This window comes from Podarcis muralis, chromosome 14 (assembly GCF_964188315.1).
Source record: "Podarcis muralis chromosome 14, rPodMur119.hap1.1, whole genome shotgun sequence".
Lineage (NCBI taxonomy): Eukaryota > Metazoa > Chordata > Lepidosauria > Squamata > Lacertidae > Podarcis > Podarcis muralis.
The window spans coordinates 40,507,598-40,527,016 of NC_135668.1; the positions used below are offsets into that span (position 1 = coordinate 40,507,598).

The 19,419-nt window shown below is 46.0% G+C and overlaps 2 protein-coding genes across 7 annotated transcripts in view; one reads left to right on the top strand and one right to left on the bottom strand.

The window, feature by feature from the left end:
- Positions 1 to 890, bottom strand: part of SNX29 (sorting nexin 29) — a 205,153-nt gene extending 204,263 nt beyond the window's left edge. For 3 of the 5 annotated variants that reach the window (XM_028705266.2, XM_077918489.1, XM_028705265.2), the window contains exon 1: positions 731 to 890. Coding sequence is in view for 4 of the 5 variants with exons in the window: in XM_077918489.1 (XP_077774615.1) it covers positions 731 to 737 (7 nt within the window). In the remaining variant the exon portion in view is untranslated. The remainder of the gene's footprint in view (positions 1 to 730) is intronic. The other 2 variants (XM_028705264.2, XM_028705263.2) reach the window with 1 other exon arrangement.
- Positions 891 to 4,777: 3,887 nt separating this feature from the next.
- The window catches only part of GSPT1 (G1 to S phase transition 1), a 36,506-nt gene continuing 21,864 nt past the window's right edge, over positions 4,778 to 19,419 (top strand). For both annotated transcript variants that reach the window (XM_028705416.2, XM_028705414.2), the window contains exon 1: positions 4,778 to 5,450. In XM_028705416.2, the coding sequence (XP_028561249.2) occupies positions 4,793 to 5,450 (658 nt within the window). In that variant the 5' untranslated portion in view covers positions 4,778 to 4,792. The remainder of the gene's footprint in view (positions 5,451 to 19,419) is intronic.

A 19,419-nucleotide genomic window follows, 5' to 3' on the forward strand; every position in this document is an offset into this window, starting at 1 on the left:
CCTAATACTTCTAAAAGAACAACAGTGCTTTTAATTCCATTCCCAATTTACCTTGCTAGCAGCTTTAATTATTTGCATGCATCTATAGCCCAGCCCACCCCATGCAACCTCATGGAGGGTTATGGCCTTGCATAACTTCGTACACTATGTCATGAGGAAAGGTGGGCTTTGGTTTGAGTTTGCATTGTCATTTACGGTTGATTTCATGCTGCTGCTGCTGCTGCTATTCTTTCAATTCCTTGCCTTCACCATCAAGCCCCAGGGCAGGGTACACCAATCAAAACAACAACATCAAAAACAGTTTTAAAACAAGCTGCCACTACAAGAGTAGAGTCCTGTTGCATTCTCAACACGGACTTTTTCGCAGCCCTGGCCACGAGAAATATTCGTCGATGAGCAAGCTACACAAGCGCTAATTAACAAAAAACTGCAATAGGAAATTAGTCGCTGGAAGGCATTATCTGAACACCCTTTTCTCTCTCTTTTTTTGTCATGGTAAAATGCAGTTGCTGGCTCCAGGGATGCTGCTGCTCCCCTGTCAGCAGAGCGGCAGGGTGTGTCTGAGCATGCACAGAGTGGCATTAAGAAAGGTGGGAGGAGAGACGCTTGAACACCCCACCCCGGCGCCACCCTTGCTGCTGCTGCTGTTGTTGTTGTTGGGCGAAAGAGCAGCTCCGAGCCAGCCCATCCACCTCCACCTCCCTTGCCAAGCAAAGCTTGCTCCACTCACCGCTCATGGCCGGCGACGGAGTTCCCCTCCGCGGGCAAGCAAAGCCTCGGGATCCCCCCTCCGACTTTTCCGACTCCTCCTCCGCTGCCGCCGGGGCTCCTCCCTCCCGTCAAAGCCACCAGCACTCCACAGCACATTGCCCCTCCACCCGGAAGTGACCCTCAAGGAGCCCGGAAGCAAAACACTTAGAACCCGGAAACCATCTCGGGCCGAGGGGTTATGGGAATTGTAGTCCCCATGGCGGCGAGGGTGAGGTAAAACCATGCCGCTCCGTCTTTTTCTTCCTCCTCCTCCTCCTGCTTCTCTTTGCAGTCGCTCTGAGCACAGTCTCTCCTTCCCGGATTTTGGCCCCCCCAACTCATTATTAGTATAATAATTGCCACAGCCTTGCAACAAGGCGGGGTTCCAGCGCCCCAAGTAGTAATAGTAATACTGTAGTAATTTATTATTTGTACCCCGCCCATCTGGCTGGGTCTCCTCAGCCACTCTGGGCTGCTTCCAACAAAGATTAAAAATACATTAAAGTGTCACACATTAAAAACTTCCCTGAACAGGGCTGCCTTAAGATGTCTTCTGAATGTCAGGTAGTTGTTATTATTATTATTATTATTATTATTATTATTCACACATCAGTGAAGTCAAGAGGGGGGGTCTTTTCTTCTGGGCAGCCCAGGATTACCATACACACTGCCCAGACTTGCGGCTTGGAGAGGTCACTTTGGTGCTAATAATAATAATAATAATAATAAATTTACTATTTATACCCTGCCCATCTGGCTGAGTTTCCCCAGCCACTCTGGGCGGCTTCCAATCAAACAATACAGCAGTAAATATTAAAAACTTCCCTAAACAGGGCTGCCTTCAGATGTCCTTTAAAGATAAGATAGCTACTTATTTCCTTCACATCTGAAGGGAGGGTGGGCGCCACTGCTGAGAAGGTCCTCTGCCTGGTTCCCTGTAGCTTAGCTTCTCGCAGCGAGGGAACCACCAGAAGGCCCACAGCGCTGGACCTCAGTGTCTGCGCAGAACAATGGGGATGGAGACGCTCCTTCAGGTATACTGGGCTGAGGCCCTTTAGGGCTTTAAAGGTCAACACCAACACTTTGTATTGTGATCGGAAGCAGTCGTGATACCTTTACAGGAAAAGTCCTGCCTGGATCCCCACTGCAATAGATAATTAATCGGCCAGTCTCCAATATCTCATTCTAGGGCAAGGTGGTAGATAGGGTTGCCACCTTTGTTCTGGCAAAATAAAGAACAGGGCAGCGGTGGGTGGGTGACGACTCTCACACCGCCTGGTACTAAACTAACCAGTGCAATCCATTACAATCTATTGCTGCCAAATCGGATGGCCCCTCTGGGGTCAGTCACACGCACACCCGAATTTGTAAATCTGACTGCTTTGCTACCCAGAGCTTAAATTCATGACCTTTCACACATAGGCAGTACTATACAGCAATACATGCAGGCCTGGGCAAAAAATTAATAGGGGATATTCCAAGGAGGGGACAAGCTTTGTTCCACGTTGTTACTGAAGGACAGAAAAAATATTAGGGTGTGTCGCATTGCCTCTAACTAGCCAGAAAAGGACAGGGCTGCGTAAACACAGCTATCATCTAGTCCTTTATATGAACAAATCATTCATCCTAGTGGGAATACTTGAGGCCTTTGCAAACTTGAAGGGCAGGAGTATCCAAAGTGCCCAGACTTGTTCCACAAGGTTCCTCGTTTCCCTGGAACAGGAAGCTCTGGGATAGGGTGTGCTCAAATTGTCCAGGAGCAAAGCAAGGTAGTAGAATCATGACCATTTGTGTGATGTGGGCAGGGTGGAGTCAGCAAAATCCTTGGCATTTCTCAAAATGCACAAAGCTACAATTCCCAGCACCACTGACAAACTACGGTTCACAATATTGGAACAGGGTGCTTTAAATGCCTGGTGTGTATACAGCCACACTTCCTAAAGGTGCACCTGGCGTCTTCAATATACAGCTTCTGGAGATTGCTGAAAGTGCACCTTTTTACCCTGGCTTTTGACACTTGAAGTATATATTTTAAGGACCCATCTCATCTTCGTAATTGTTGGTTGTTTTAAACTGTTTTAAATATTGTGTTTTAATGTTGTAACATGCCCTGGGACCTTAGGGTAAAGGGTGGGTAATACATAAATGAATAATAATAAGAATAAAATTCCCTATCCTCTTACCTATCATTCATCAGTCTTTCACCCTGTAATTGGAGAGGCAACAATATCAAAGGGACCATTAAGTACTTTCTCACCAACACTGTAAAAGCACCTGTTAGGCACCATAGTGTCTTGCTACCTGAGACTCCTATTACAGTTCAAGCAGGTCAGGTCATTCAATGCCCTCTTTTTTGCCATTGCCTTTCTCATACTGCAGCAATGTTGTGCTGAAATGTGATGGTAGTAGGACAGGTCTTCTGGCACAGCACTGCTGTGGAGCACTGCCTAGGGCTACATGTGGGAGCCCAGCATCTGATTCTGCATGCTTAACTGAGAAGTGGAGGTGGTGCTTAGCCAATGATGCAGAAACGTGCTGGATGCAGCCGCCCAGAACTTAATCAGATAACAGTAGCTGTGTACAGGAAGAAATAGTCCTACTGAACCACAGGTAAGAACAGCACCTGGAAGCTGGCTTGTGTTACTCAGCGCACAGCTAATTTGTTCGGTTTCATGTACAGGCGACATTGTTCTGGTAACTGCCATCACACACCGCTTGGGTGAAACCCTGTTGCATGATACAATCAGACAACACATTGAACCAGGTGATAGCAGAGTACGAAACGGTGCCAGAGCGTCTGCTCCGAGCCAGCGTGTTGCCAAGCCGTTTGCAACATGGGAGACCCATAGGAGCTCTGCGAGAGGTAAACTGCAGTTGCATGATTTTTGGGGGGAAGCTATGTGTTTTAAATGTGTGCTAAAATGTACTTTAAATATATGGTGTGGATGTCACACCGTGTATTTTATGGGTTTTTTAAATCTTGTATTTTTATGTTGGGAAACACCTTGAGATCTACAGATGGAGGTTGGTGGTATACAAATTTAATAAATAATAACCTAAGGAGCAGGAAGCAGACAGCCAGGTTTACCCACTGGGCTGGTTGCAAGCAAGAAAGCAGACACTTTGGGGGCTGGCTTGAGGTTGGTGGGCCAGTGCCCCATTCACACTAATGGACCAGCCTCCACTGGTTTAATTACAATGACTGGGAAGAGGCAGGTTGAAAACCAGTGTGAACCAGTGTGGTATAGTGGTTAGTGTGTTGGGTCTTGGAGTCCAGGGTTCAAATCCCTACTTGGCCATGAAGCTCACTGGGTGACCTTGCGGGCCAGTCACAGCCTCTCAGCTTACCCCACAGGGTTGTTGAAGAATTTCACGAGGAGTGGGAGAACAGGTACATCACTTTGAGCTCCTTGGAAGAAAAGGTGGGATAGAAATTCAATATATTAAACTGTCCATGTGGCAAACTATGTTATCAAGCACGTGCTGTGCAGTAACCACGTGGAACACAATCTGATTCATTCGATTGGAAAATATTTATTATTACTCCTTCCCTCTTCGGTAACAGCACCCACTTGTCCTTTCTCGCTCCTCTGTGCGAGGAGTGTGGAAAGAATATCCCTGTCTATACTTCCTCCCTTTTACGAAATGCTTCTATCAACTTTCTTATACATCCACGAAACTACATTCCCCATCTCCTTTCGAGAGTAAGCGCATGGTCCCGCCTACGAATGCGAAGCGCAAAGCCGTCTGGGTCTTGTAGTTCCTCGGTGCTACCTTTCGAGACCTCTTCTTACCAGTGAGAGAGAGGGGGTGATTGGAGATTGAAACAGGAAGGCTGCGCAATGGCCGCCGGGAGTTGTTGTCTTCTCATCGGCTCGATTCGCGAGAGGTGCGGAAGCGGGCGAGAGCGGCGTCCCTCACGTCGCCTCGTCACCCGGCGCGCGGCCCCCCGGGAGTTGTAGTCCCCAGGCCCGGCAGCGTGCGTACCAAAGGCAGGCACGCGGGGCTGACTGAGAACTACCAAAATGGCGGCCGGGCGCTGATGCGGGAGGAGAAGGGCGTACGGCATCTCGAGGAGGCCATCCTGCGTCGCGGCGGTGGGGCGCACACGCGGAGCGGCCGGAGCGAGCGCGGAGACGACGACGACGACGGTGGTGCCGCGTTCCCGGCTGCCGCGCTTTCCCCTCCCCCGCCCCTTCCCCTCCTGCCGCCGCCGCCCCCCACCTCAGCCCGCTTTCCTCCCAGGACGTCGGGAGCCGCTTCGGGAAGCGCAGAGGCTTGTGGGGGGGCGGGCAGAGACAAAATGGAGGCGAACGGCAGCAGCGGCAGCAGCAGCGACTCGGCGCCCGACTGCTGGGACCAGGCGGATATCGAGCCCGGCGCTGGCCCGGCCGGCTCCTCCGCCCCCGGCGCTGCCGCCGCCGACGTGCCCAGCCCGGCCCAGCTCGACGCCGCCTCGGCGGAGCAGCAGGAGGAGCTGCTGGGCGCGGCCTTCAGCCGGCACCTCAACGTCAACGCCAAGCCCTTCGTGCCCAATGTCCACGCCGCCGAGTTCGTGCCGGCCTTCCTGAGGGGAGGCCCAGGCCCGGCCTCCTCGTCGTCGCCTTCCTCCTCCTCCACGTCCTCCGCGCCCGCGCAGGGACTCCCGCCGCCGCCTTCGCCCCCGCCGGGCCTGCCGCCCCTGACGTCGCTGCCACACGGTAACCTCGCCGGGGAGGAAGGAAAGAGGGTTGGGGCGGGGGGGGGGTCGCTTCGGTTCTGGAGGCCTTGAGCTTTGGGGCGTTTCAACAGGCCCTGTTGAGCCCCCAGGTAAGTCGTGCGTGGGGTTGCAACCTTTAAAATACAGTAATAGTAATCAGATATATATATTTTAAAAACAACCTGCGCTCAGATCACGTGCAGTTCCTTATTACGACCAGCTGTAAGTAAGTGGTATATTTAGTCTCCCTCGCCTCCCCCCCCCCTTTCACCTGCTTAACTCAACAATCCTGCGAGGTAGGCTTCAGAGAGGATCAGCTGGCCCAAGGCCACCCAGCGATCTTCATTACTGGGAGATGTTTGCCTCCTCTCTCCTCCCAGCTGGAGGGTCTAACCTCCCTACTGCCTTGTGTGAGATTTTTTTAGGGAGAATGTGACTTAGGCTGGTGGGTCAGGAGCCCAGATTAGGAAGAAGGAAAGGAGCAACCCCAGTACAGTATTTGAACTTTTTAGAAATGGGGGCAGAGAGGTGGTCCTGTTCTTTGAGTGGTAGCAGATGGGGAATTGACTATGATCTGAGAAGGCAAGGCCAACGTGGGCCAACTTTAGCAATGTGCCCATGAGAGGTTTTGGAGGGAAGGTCTTAGTGTATGTATTTGAAAGATAGTTGAGTGGGGTTGGGGTGACCCTTGGGGAACCTTGAACACCTGAGAGATTGGGGTAGGGGGAGGTCCTGTGTTGTGGTTGTTTCTGGCAGTAGTGTGGAGCCATGCCGACTGCACTGGGACAAGCAGAAATGAGGAGTGACTCAGGGCAGCTCAGTGGCTGTGATGCAAGGCAGGACGTCACTTGCCTACGTTGGCAGAGGAGGGGAAAAGTCTGTTTCCGGTTATTAGAAGAGTTGCTATGAAAGCCACTCGGAAGGACTTCCTTGATGCCATTATGTACCTAAACCACCTGTTAATATCATGGGGTTTTTTAATATAAAAAAAGACTGTTACCTTTTCCCCTTGCTCCTCCTCTAAGGAGGCTATCTCCCACAGTATGCTAGGCTGAGAAATAGTAAGCCAAAGTCACCCAGGCAGCTGGAAATGGATTCTCCCTAGTTCAGCAGTCTTATCAACTACATTACACTGGTTGTCTTCCAAGGTAGCAAAATATAAGGAAGGCAACCAGTTCAGAAAAGAGGATATTGTAATCTGAAGACACAGGAGAAGTAATATAGCGGATATGAGGAGAGAGATTTTAACATGGTGAATTACACTTGAAAGGTAGTTCTTACAGTATTGGTAGTGGATAGAATGATCAGATCAGCAAAAACTTTATTTGAATGCGTGTTGTGCACTTCAAATGTTGTGTTTCATATAGGGGTCCTTGTGGACTCTTGGTAGTGCCCTTTGTGTTTTTTTTAATCCAGATGTATTACCTAAAGGTGAAGGTACCCCTGCCCGTATGGGCCAGTCTTGCCAGACTCTAGGGTTGTGCGCCCATCTCACTTAAGAGTGTCCGGAGACACTTCCGGGTCACGTGGCCAGCGTGACAAGCTGCATCTGGCGAGCCAGCACAGCACACGGAACGCTGTTTACCTTCCCGCTATAAAGCGGTACCTATTTATCTACTTGCACTTAAGGGTGCTTTCGAACTGCTAGGTTGGCAGGCGCTGGGACCGAACGATGGGAGTGCACCCCGCTGCGGGGATTCGAACCGCCGACCATGCGATCGGCAAGTCCTAGGCGCTGAGGTTTTACCCACAGCGCCACCCGCGCCCCTTGATGTATTACCTACTAGGCAGTAAAAACCCTGGTGGAGTTGGAATCTTGCACATGGGTATCTTTTTCAACCAGGTGATACTAAGCATCTGACTTAACGTAGGTTAATGGTGTTAGATTTATGCTGCTATTTATTTTATAGGTTGATTAAGCTTATTCATGCTTAAAATGCCATGAAATACTCTGGCTGCTTTATACTTCCATAATACTGTTACTGGAGCTTTCCCTTAACTTGAATCTTAGTGTTTCCTACAGTGGGTGCTTGAGTCAGTGGCTAGGTTGGAAATGGGGAAGGGATAGATGTATTGCTTCAAGGTTATCAGGTGAATCAAGAAGAATGGTGCAACAGGCTAATGGGAACTGTGAATTGGAAAGCATGCCTTTTCCTAATAACTCCATAAGATTTGCAGTATTTATGGCAAGACTGGCTTAATGTAAATTATCCAGTTTCAAGCAACTTTCCTCTTGGCTTTACTTTATTAGGTAGGCTTGATTCTGAGTCTGTATCCCATTCTTTCTTCAGAAAGCTCAGTGCAGCTTACATGATGCTCTCGTACAGTCTCCTATGTAGTCATGGGCCAGTCTGAGACCTGCTTAAGTTTTTATTCCCCCTACCCCAATCTTAAATGTGTTCATAGGGTGTCTACATGATCTTGTAGTCATGACCAAATTGCAGCTAGTAATTATAGTTGAGCATGTTAGCTAAGGAATGTCCCTGGATTACTTTCTGCTTGAAGTGGGATGCTCAATTGCAGCAAAATCCTGTGCATGTGTTACTCAGAGGTGAGCCCCATTGAGTTCAAAAAACATCCTTCCTAGTAGCTACTCTTTAGGTAACGTTTGTAAAGTTAAAAAATATGCTTGCAGGCAGGGTTTGTGTTTTTTGGTTTAGTTGGGAGAAAGTTGGCTTTTTGTTATTTCAAGTTGTCAGTGAGGTGCAGATAACTAACATAGCTCTGTGAGGGATGGGTCTAGTAATTTCTGCACATTTGCCAGGGTTGAAATAATACATGAGATGAAGCCTTGGGTTCCAAATAAATCCTGATTGCCACTCTGCTTCATAAATTCAAAGCTTTCTTGCTTTTTTACCCATGAAAATAAAAGTTTGTCCAAGCTAAGATATTGCATGTATTATGTAAACCATATCTTGAGAACGTCACACTCACGGTTTCCTATCATCTCAATTAACTGGTTGAATATCTATATTGCTCTACATGGGTATAAAGATGCTTGGCAACACTGACTGACTTATTCCTGGGGATATCATAGTTGTTTGGGTACTTTCACAATTGATAGCTGAAACATGATGTATATGTACCCAAAGACACCCTTAATTACTCGGAATGACTGAGAATGAACACTTCCCATGAAGTCTTTTTCATATCAGCTAGTTGACAGGCAGCCAAGCCACTATACTGATATAATGTGGTGTGTGTGGCCTCGTGCATAACATTTCATAGATTGGGAGCAGGATCTGTATTAGCAGCAGCTGTTATACTGTATCATACATGTGAAAGTTAGAGATGTAAGGAACTTTTTCTCATTCAATTTCTTACTATCCTTGTGTGATCGAAGAGCCTCTGACAGCCTGCATACATATATCTGCATACAGAATGTAAGATGTTAGTTACTGTTTCAATTCATATACATATGCTTGTGGTGGCTAAATCAGGTTTGAGTATTTAAGAAAGCTTTAGACATTCAGTATCAATGTGGTACCATGGGCTGGGCTGGGGTTTTTTAGGGGGGGGGTGTTGCTGTTGTCACTGTTGAGCTCTTGTAGTGATTTATGTGGTTCACTTTGGTTGTGTATTTTATAATGCTTTGTTTTATTGTTTGTGACTACTTTCGTTATGTTGTGTGTGTTTTCACTTTGTAAACCGCCTTGAGCATGGTTTGAACTGTGGAAAGGTAGCATTCCGAGGAGAATGCCAGTCTGTAAGAGTTACTTGGGCATAATTTAACATTGGAAAATGTTTCTAGGGCAGTCATTCTTAAAAAGGGAGGCTTTTAAATTTTTATTGAATGGGCATTTGGTAGGAGCACCAACCCACACCCAATCAGTTCATTAAGCAACGTAATGCAGGAGCTTATTTTATTTGACAGTGCTACTGTAGACTATTTTTTGTAAGACAGAAATTTATTTATTTTACTAGCTTCACTTTTATCCTACTTTTTGTCTCCAGAACTCAAGGCAACATTCATGGGTTACTTGCAGTGTTCAAAATTTGCCAGAATGGCGCCTGATTTGTCTACCATCTGGAGCTGTATGCCCGGGGATCCTTGGATCTTGCCTGTTATCACACATTTGCAACACACCCTGCAGAATTCTATCCATTGTATTTTATCTTCCCAATCAAAATGAAATTCAGGAACCAAAAACTCATATTGAAAAATACAACTTTTGAGCCATCCAGCCCGAAAATAGCCACCAGGTATTCTGTCTGGCAACTGTATCCTTGATTTAAGAGGCTCATATATCTGAGTTTCTAACACTGGTTACTTGCCAGGCTCAGGTCTGCTTAACTTGGAGAAGGAGCTGCATCAATGCCACTGCGACTCTCTATGACTTTGTAACTATATTCCTGATCTTTGCTTTAATCTTTGTAACACACAGAGCTACTCAACTACCTTTACTCCAATATTTGTTTGATTTGTCTTGATTGGAGACTTCAGGCTAGTTTCTTTTTTATTTTTAGGCTTAGGAAGGCTTGCTTGATAGAGGATGAGTGTCCCATCTCTTAACACTCTTATCTCAGCCAGCTCTCTCTTTCATCTTTGTCGATGCTTAGTTCTGAATTCTTAAGAGAGATAGTGGACTTCCAGATCACTATTCACTGCTATGTTGATCAGATTGTTAGTTCCTGCCCTGAGAGTTTGTCCAATGTAGATCTACTCAGAGTAGATCCACTGAAATTAATAGCATTACTAATGTAAGTATTGAATTCAACCGTCTACTCTGTAAAGCTCAGTTGGATACTGCCCTAAACTTTTGTAGTGAAGACCTGCAGTGAGGAGCTCAACCACATGATAAAGCATGGAATATCATGAGTATTTTGTTGTGTGGAACTGTAGAGATAGGATTTTGTTGCAAGAAAGAGGCATTATGTAAAGCTGGTGAGAAGAGGACACATATGAGCTAGATCAAGCTTCCTCAACCTCGCCCCTCCAGGTGTTTTTTGGCCTACAACTCCCATGATCCCTAGCTAGCAGGACCAGTGGTCAGGGATGATGGGAATTGAAAGTCTGAAAACATCTGGAGGGCCAAGGTTGAGGAAGCCTGAGCTAGATGAAAACTAAAAGACTCAATCCAGACAAGACAGATGTTCATCTCCCCAGGTCAGTGGTGGCCAACTTGTTCTGAAGGGGGTTGCAGTCACCAGGTTTCCGTCTGAGGGTGCTCATGATGTATCTTTCCCACTGGAGGGACCTGTAGCATGTATCATCCAGAGAGCCTTTTACCACCTTTGGCACGTCTGCAGGCTATGGCCCTAACCTGGAAAGAGACAGCCTTGATTCCGTTGCACATTTCATGCTAACTTCCCATTTAGACTACTGTGTGTAAGGCTGCTAAGCAAAGAGAAAGATTGAGTGGAGAAGGACTGACTTTCGTCCGGCAACCCTTTTCACACAAAGCCGTTCACTGCATCTTAAATCTGGTGAGGAGGCGACTCAGCTGTTCCAAACTTGAAGTAGGTGACGCTTCCATTTTTAGATGGAAAGCACTTGCTTGTAGGTTAGGATTGGGGTTGAAGGCATGCTGGGTCTGCCCATTCTTTCATAGATTAGGGTTGTGTTTTACAGGAATTGATTTCTGCCATCAGTCTTGCTGTGCTGCAGAAGCAGTCTGGGATGCCCACATGGTGTTGTGAGATCAGAACTGCTCTTGACACAAAATAACTGGTGATTCATCTTGCGCCTGTTGATGGGACTATCATCCTACCTTGCTTGCATTCTTGTCTTTGAACAGAAAGGCCGAATGTAGCGAGGAGATGGCATAGTTCCTGCTCAACAAGTACTGCTGTCTTTGGGCGGTTAAATATTTAATGTCCTTTCCTTGTCTTCTCCCAGACCTTATTGGAGAGTTCACTTTAATTATTGTTTATTATTTGCTTTACTAAATGTTCACAGGGAAAACAAAAGGGTTGTGTCAGTCAGCAGTAGGCAATGTAATTCATTTAGCGATTAATACCTTGACTCATAAAGTACATTATTTATTGATATTGTTAGAAACAAAGAGAAAGCATTTTGGAAGATCTGCAAGCTTATAAAATGCATGTTTCACCAGTTTCTTCAAAATGGTTTCTTAACATTTCTGTATGCATTAAACTTCAATTGAACCCAATTATTTTGTTAGATGTTTCACTCTCCAAAGTAGTTCCTTTCCCTCTTCACTAAATTATGCCGACCAGGCCACAAACATCTGGGCTTCTTTTGGTAGAAGGGTGTGGTAAAAATCTAATTATTATAATAATTGAGATAGGGAGCAGGCTTTGTGGTCTGAGGGTGTGGACGTCAGACAACTCTGAAATGCAGTGTCTGCCATTTTTTGTATTCAGCACTAAGAAGCATACCTGTAACATTGGAAAGTTTATTTGGAAGCGATAATAATAATTTTATTATTTATACCCCGCCCATGTGGCCTAATGTTTTATTACAGGACTACTTAAAAATATTCCATGACTGGACTGTCCATGCATTGTTGCTATAGAAAAACAAAACAAAAGCCCTTACACTTTGAGGGTTTCCTTTTAAGACATTCACTGCTTTGTTTACTCGACAACCACACAGGTAATAATGTCTCTTGGTGCTCTTTGAACTTCTCAGGAACCAATCTGGAATGTCCAGTTCTCCCTTTTGTTGTAGTCTCTGCCCTGTATTATTTTCCACAGTCTTTTTTATGAAGTATAATAAATGAAGCGTGGTAAGTCAGGAGCCACAGGTGACATCTAAAGTTGTATAGTCAGCTCACAACTTAAGTGCATTTAACTTGTGCGACTTCAGCTTTATGCACTTGGCTGAAAAAATGAAAAGGAGGGCAGGCGTCTGGGGCGGGGGGGGGGGGGGTAATCAGCAATCCCACCTGCCATTGCACTCACCTTTGGAGAGTATGCTTTGACCACATGTGATTTTGTCTTCATGCACCAACCCCAGAATGTAACTCCTGCGTAAGTTGAGAGTCGACTGTATAGTTAAGCAGTCTGAATTCAAAATTGCGTGCTGTGGCCTCTACCCTGGGATACAAGTTTCAGTGTAAGGGTGTTGGTGATGGCATCTATCTGTCTCAAGGGGCAATGGAGTGCGTTTCCAGGGGTGAAGTGAAAGTGCTGTGTTAGCAGCACCAAAGTGACCTTCCAAGGATGCAAGCCTGGGCAGTGTGTATGGAGGTCCTGGGCTGCCCAGACACCAAGACACATCACTGATGTGGTCCAGAGGAAAGCAGAGCAAAACGTTTGGCGGCAGTTTGACTTCAGGAGTTTCTGGAAGGAGGCATACAAGGTGTCATCCAACCATCTTAGGGACTCCACTCCAGATTTGTGTAAGGTTTACTCCATAGCCTTTTCTTCTCCCAAATGTATCCCACAAGGCAGTGGAGGTTTAGGATCAGAGTTTTTATTCTCCTAGATGGGCTACCTTTCCAGGTTGATGAGCCCCATCTGCCCCTCACTTTCCACTACAGCACTAGCAGAAACTGCCTTCATATGTGCAAGTCTGTTATTATAGAAATATGATTCAGTTTTTCAGAACCACATATTTTTGATTATGTAATAATTGGGATGATGTACCAAGTTCCTGTTTTTGTTTATTCTTGTCGAATATGTGGTGTCTGTCCTGTGTTGCCAACTGCACATAACAAGATGGATTTCTCTCTCACCCATTACTGTTGCTACTAAAACAGTCATGTTTTTAATTTAGGACAGTTCCTTCTTATTGTGCCTGTATAAGGATTTTTTCCCAATGGGTCCATATGTGCCTTGGTGATAAAGATGTTGCTTACATTTAAATAATTTTGCTGTAATTTGTTTTGAAGCTTCCCTGGATAGCTTTACCAGATAAGGCAGTGTTTGTTGCTGAACACCCTGTGAGCTTTTTTCTCTGTGCTATCAATGTGTGTGATTATTCATAGAGTATAAGAGGATAGGTGCTTGCTCCAAGGGGCTTCCTGTAATTCAGCACAGAGAATACAAGGGAAGGAGAGAGGAAGAGGAATTTGTGTGTATTTCAGTTACATGTATGTAGGCTTAGTTACAGTACAGGGTGATGACAAAAAATGTTTCTTTTTTATGAGAAGAGACACCACATGTGCAGCCTTACCTGCAAAGCTACTAGTGCACATTTGTGTGTTTATTATCTGCCCATGTTTGTTAGTAGTTTATTTATAATTTCTGAAGTCCCAAATTCCCAAAGCAGGTAACCATATAATGCACTGATAGTCTGAAATGGGGAAAATTGAGTTGCCTTGCCAGATTGCAGGGAGCTGATACTCACTTGCCTCAGGCAGGCAAGCAAGTACAGTAGTTGTTTACAAGCCTAATAGGGCGTTGTCCAAAAGCAGTACCAAAGTTTGCCCTTGTAAAAAGATGGAAAAGTCCAGCAAGTTTGGCTTTCTGTTGCAGTCATCAGAGTTAAAGGAGGCTTTGTAACAGTCACAACTGAAGTGTACAACGATAGTTGAGCATAATCTCCAGGGGAATATTTAGGGCAAAGAGTTTGCTAATATGTTATGTACAGTTCTCTCCTCTCTCTGTCTCCCACACACACACTCAATTATGGTAAAGTTTATTATTTATATTTTGCTCTTCCACAGTGATTTGTGCCTAAAGTGGCTCACAATGCAAAAATAAATAAATAAACAATGCACATTAAAACACAGAATTCTTATGATGATAAAATAAACACACGCAAACAAAAAGCACAAATAAAATGGCACAGCAAACAAAAAGTCCAGCACCGGACTGACTGAAATCAAAATTTAAAAGGCCTTGGAAAAATACCAAGCCTTCCACATGGAGAAGGGATTTAAAGCACATTAGGAATGGATGTGAGGGACGCGGGTGGCGCTGTGGGTTAAAGCCTCAGCGCCTAGGACTTGCCGATCGCATGGTCGGTGGTTCGAATCCCCGCGGCGGGGTGCGCTCCCGTCGTTCGGTCCCAGCGCCTGCCAACCTAGCAGTTCGAAAGCACCCCCAGGTGCAAGTAGATAAATAGGGACTGCTTACCAGTGGGAAGGTAAACGGCGTTCCGTGTGCTGCGCTGGTCCTGGCTCGCCAGATGCAGCTTGTCACGTGACCCGGAAGTGTCTGCGGACAGTGCTGGCTCCCAGCCTCTAGAGTGAGATGAGCGCACAACCCTAGAGTCTGTCAAGACTGGCCCGTACGGGCAGGGGTACCTTTACCTTTAGGAATGGATGTGAGGGATATTGAAATTCCCCCAGAATTACTTAGTTTTCTTTCTCCTTGTTCAGCTTGGAGGAGGAAAGCACAGCCTAGGGCAGGGGTCAGCAAACCTTTTCAGCAGGGGGCCGGTCCACTCTCCCTCAGACCTTGTGGGGGGCCGGACTATATTTGGGGGGGGACGAACGATTTTCACCTGCCCACAAAGAGACCTGAAGATGCTTCGCTTTACCTGTCCCAGTTGTCATCCCAATAGCCGCAGTTGGGCTTCTCCAGCCAGCCAGGTGCCATGATGGGGTAGGAGGCTGTGTTGGCCAGTGAAGACAGAAGCAGCAGCCCCAGTGGAGGAGCCACAGACGGAGGTAGGGGAACCGGGGCGTCACCGGAGCTTTTACCCACCACCTGCTGCTGCTGCTGCTTCCCAAGAGGCACTGCGGAGAAGAAGACTGAGCTGCCCGCCAACTCGCAAGTGGCGGCCGCGGCCACCGCAATGACCCACCTGAACGCCATGGGAGGAATGAAGGAGGCAGGCGGCGATGAAGAAAGCGTGCAAGGAAGCAGTGTGGAAAAGGGGCGCGGAGAAGGAAGGAAGGGCGGACTGAGGGAGAGGGAGGAGGAGCAGGAGGAAAACGCAGCAGCAGCCGGCGTCACACGCCCCCTTCACAGCGCCGCCCTGCTGAGGCGGGCAGGCAGGCAAGCCGACCCTTGACGGCTCCCGGCACCCTTGACGGCTCCCGGCAGGGGACAAGATTGCTCCATCCCTGAGGAGAAAAGCACTGCCGAAGGAGGGAGAGGGAAAGAATGTGTGCGCTGGGGATCCACGCGACGATTCCTGGACTGTCCATGGGCCGGATCCAGAAGGCAATTGGGCCTGATCCTGCCCGCGGACCTTAGTTTGCCAACCTGTGGCCTAGGGGGAAGGATTCAGTCCTGCTAACCACATGCACCTTAAATCTCCCACCCGCCACCTCACACAATTTTCATGAATTCAACATGATGCAAGTTGGGTCGTGTGGGTTCCACAACTACTTCTCTGACTTAAGCAAGGAGGAAAGCCTTTCCAAAAAGTTAGAAATCTGGGAAACAATGGGTTGCCTGCCTTAGAAATTTAATGTTATTTTAAAAGAATTTGAGAGCTTTTCAAGGATTCTTGTAAGGATTGTGCTTATTCTAATGCTGGGTCTCCATAACAGAATAAAGTTCTAAAATGACTTTGATGGAGTGGAAAACTCAACCCAAATTAACATGAAATTCAGCAGAGACAAGTGCAGCAGTTCTGCATTTTGGGGTATGGGTAGAAATCAAATGTACAGCTATAGGATTCATGATAATGTGATTTGGCAATAGTACAGGTGAAAAAGGTTTTGGATTTGTAGTTCATCACTGAATATGAGTCAGCAGTGTGGGTTGGCTGCAAAAAAGGCTTAAGTAGTTTTGGTCTGCATTCTACAGTTTTTATTTATTTTTATCATGCAGTTGCTATTGGAAGGAGTACTTAAATCCTGAACTAGAAAGGATTAACTAGAACTAGATAGTTTTGTATGTTACTAAATTTATTTAATTTAATTATATTTCTATGCTGCTTTCCACACACACAAATCACAAAGCGGCTTACATACAATAAATAACTATAACATAGTACAGCATCCCAGCTAGAACATAAATCATATAGAATAATTTACAGATCATCAGTAAAGCAACCGCCTTCTATAAAACACTAATAAACCAACTAAAAAAATAAGCTAAGTAGCACAACCACAACAAGTCATGTAAGATTCACAAAGCATTACTGCACTCATAATTCACAAAACAAAATTAACATTTACAATCTTACAACCAAAACCAAACGAAGCACTGTTGAATTCACACACTCACTCTCTCCTCACCCCATGATTCATAATCTTCAACTCAGTTCATCAAAAGACACATACACATAATGCCTATGGCAGCAGCTCTGTTCTGAAGGCTCCTAGGGCCCCAAGGGCCAGGCAGGTGGAAAAACCCGTTGCCTGATGGCCAGCACAAAATCTCATTCCCCTCACAGTTCTTCCTCTGGAAGCAGTTCCCTTATGAAGGCTGGAGGGTGGGGCAAGGCAAGTGGAAAAAGCCACTGCTTGATTGTCAGCAGAAAGTCTCATTCCCCTCATCATAAGCTCAAAGTAAGATTTTGACCTCTACTCTGGTTTAATTTTCCTGTTCTCTCCATCTTTTTTTTTTTAAATGATAAATATTTACAGTACAGTGGTACCTCAGGTTACATACGCTTCAGGTTACAGACTCCGCTAACCCAGAAATAGTACCTCGGGTTAAGAACTTTGCTTCAGGATGAGAACAGAAATCATGCTCCGGTGGCACGGCAGCAGCAGGAGGCCCCTTTAGCTAAAGTGGTGCTTCAGGTTAAGAACAGTTTCAGGTTAAGAACGGACCTCCTGAATGAATTAAGTACTTAACCCAAGGTACCACTGTAATTGCACAAGAATAGGAGATTCCATGTTTATAAGTATATGCCTGCATCCAAAGTTTTGCAAGCACAAGCGCAGTTCTTGAGCAGCACCAGTGTGCCATGTGGTAAACCACTCTTGAAAACCAGGGGACTCTCAAAAGCAGGCAGTGGCATGACATGGGCACCTGCTCTTTAAAGGAAACGTTAAATCCCACTGGGCGTGTTCAGCCACTTCAGTGTGACTTAAAAGTAGTTCCCTGTCCCTAACATATTTTTTGGATTAGTAATTCACTGCCATTTGTGCAAATGATAGAGGATTGCGACATTTCTAAGATCGTTCAGTTTACATTCCTAGTGATTATGTAGCATTAACTCCTTCCTTCTCCCCTGTCTTATTTTAAGGCAGTGGTTCTCATGGCCGCATACCGCTCTTGAAGCAAAAGAGAGACACAAATTGAAAAGCCAGCTGGTTTTTCTTTCTTACTGCTTTCTCCTATCTCTGGATGGTTAGACCTGCAGAGACTTACAAAGAATGAGGGAGGAAATGACAAATGGATTGCCTAAGTGTCAAACCTATAGAAGGCCAGGACTTCCCCCAAAAAATCCTGGGAAGTGTAGAGTTGTTGGGAGACTCCTATTTCCGTCGCAGAGCTGCAATTTTCAGAGATTCGGCAGCAGTCCTTTTTCTCAGAGAAGTCTGGGAACTGAAGCTCTGTGAGGGGAATAGGGGCTTCCTAACAACACTAAGCGCCCTTGATAAACTACACTTCCCAGGATTCTTTAGAGGGAGCCATGACTGTTAAAGTGGTACAATACTGCTTTGACTGTATAGTGTAGATGGGGCCTAGGATTATGTTCCCCAGCAGCAGCAATTTGGATGCTTCTTTGTGTTCTTGATAAGGGGGTGGATGTCATGACTTCCCCCTTTTGTTACCAGCATCCGATTCTCAAGAGGTGAGCGTTCCTCCATCCCCCATATAATTGGCTCCATGAAATTGCAAAGCAGGAGGCGTTGAGTCTCTGGAGGAAGCCTGCCCTCTCCTCTGTTCTAAATGTGGGCCTGCTGATCATTATTTTGTTGTAGCACACTGTGTTAAGGCTTGCTGGCTAAATTGCTTAAACCTTTGGACAGTGACGTGGGGTGGGCAAATTTCCAAGGATTTATTATCACTATTGGGGGGGGGAATCAATGTCATAAATATATTAGCAATATTGAAGAATATTAGGCAAGCCTGACGTTTTCATAGCTGTAATGAATGTTTTTCAGGTGATTGTCCCTATGCAAGTCAGCAAATTGCATATAGTTCTTTGCGTTGCTGAAATTTATTGCGCCAACGGTTTTCAGTACTTTTGTTTGCTTTTCTTAAGCTTAAACAAAATGAGGGAAGTACATGATAATGTATTTAGATTTTTACAAGCACATATTCCAGTTTGGTTCCCCTTAACAGCATCTTTAAAGCACATTAAGTGTGCCTTAATTTGCTTCCTCAAATATATCAGTTGAAATGCTTGTGGTGCATTGGGGCATAAAATTAACGTGGGGAACTTTTATTAGCTTTGTTTACTAAACAAAGGTAAAGTAAACATGCTGAATTAGAACACTCCCTAGGGTAGAGGTAGGCAAGTGCTGGTCTTCAGCTCTTGTTGGACTCCCAACTTCTGTCAGCCTCAGCCACCATTGCCAATAGTCCAGCAACATCTGGAGGCACTATGTTGGATTCCTTGGCTCTAGGGCAGGGTTTCCCAAAATTGGGTCTCCAGCTCTCTTTTTTTACTACAACTCCCATCATCCCTAGCTAGCAGGACCCAGTTGTCAGCGATGATGGGAATTGGAGTCCAAAAACAGCTGGAGACCCAAGTTTGGGAAACCCTGCTCTAGGGCATTAGAAAGGGTTTTTTAAAAACCCACTACACATTACTATAATTTATATCAAGATTTTATTCCCAGAATTTTTTCCAGTGCAGCATTTTCCAGAAAACCCACATCACTACCCTTGGAGGATATGTCATTAGTGCCAGCCTCTTCCCGCACAACTGTACACTCTGTCCAGTGTCATCTAGCATTTCTAATTACTGCCCTGAAGAGGGTATTGCTGTTGCCTTTGTATCTTCTGTGTTCTGCTCTGCCTGACCTGCATTCACCCTTCGTGCCTGTAATATTGGCCTTCTGCCAGCAGGGCCTGCTTTGCTCTATTCTTTTGGAGCCTGCAGCGCAAGCAGAACCAAAAAAAGTGGCTGAGAGTCTGGTTCCTGTAGTAGTGTGAGCAGACAGTACATTTACTTTACAAATCCACTGGTGTGCTGTAAGCCAGCATTCTGAATTACTGCCAAGTGCTAAGCGGGGTGTACAAGCACACATCTGATT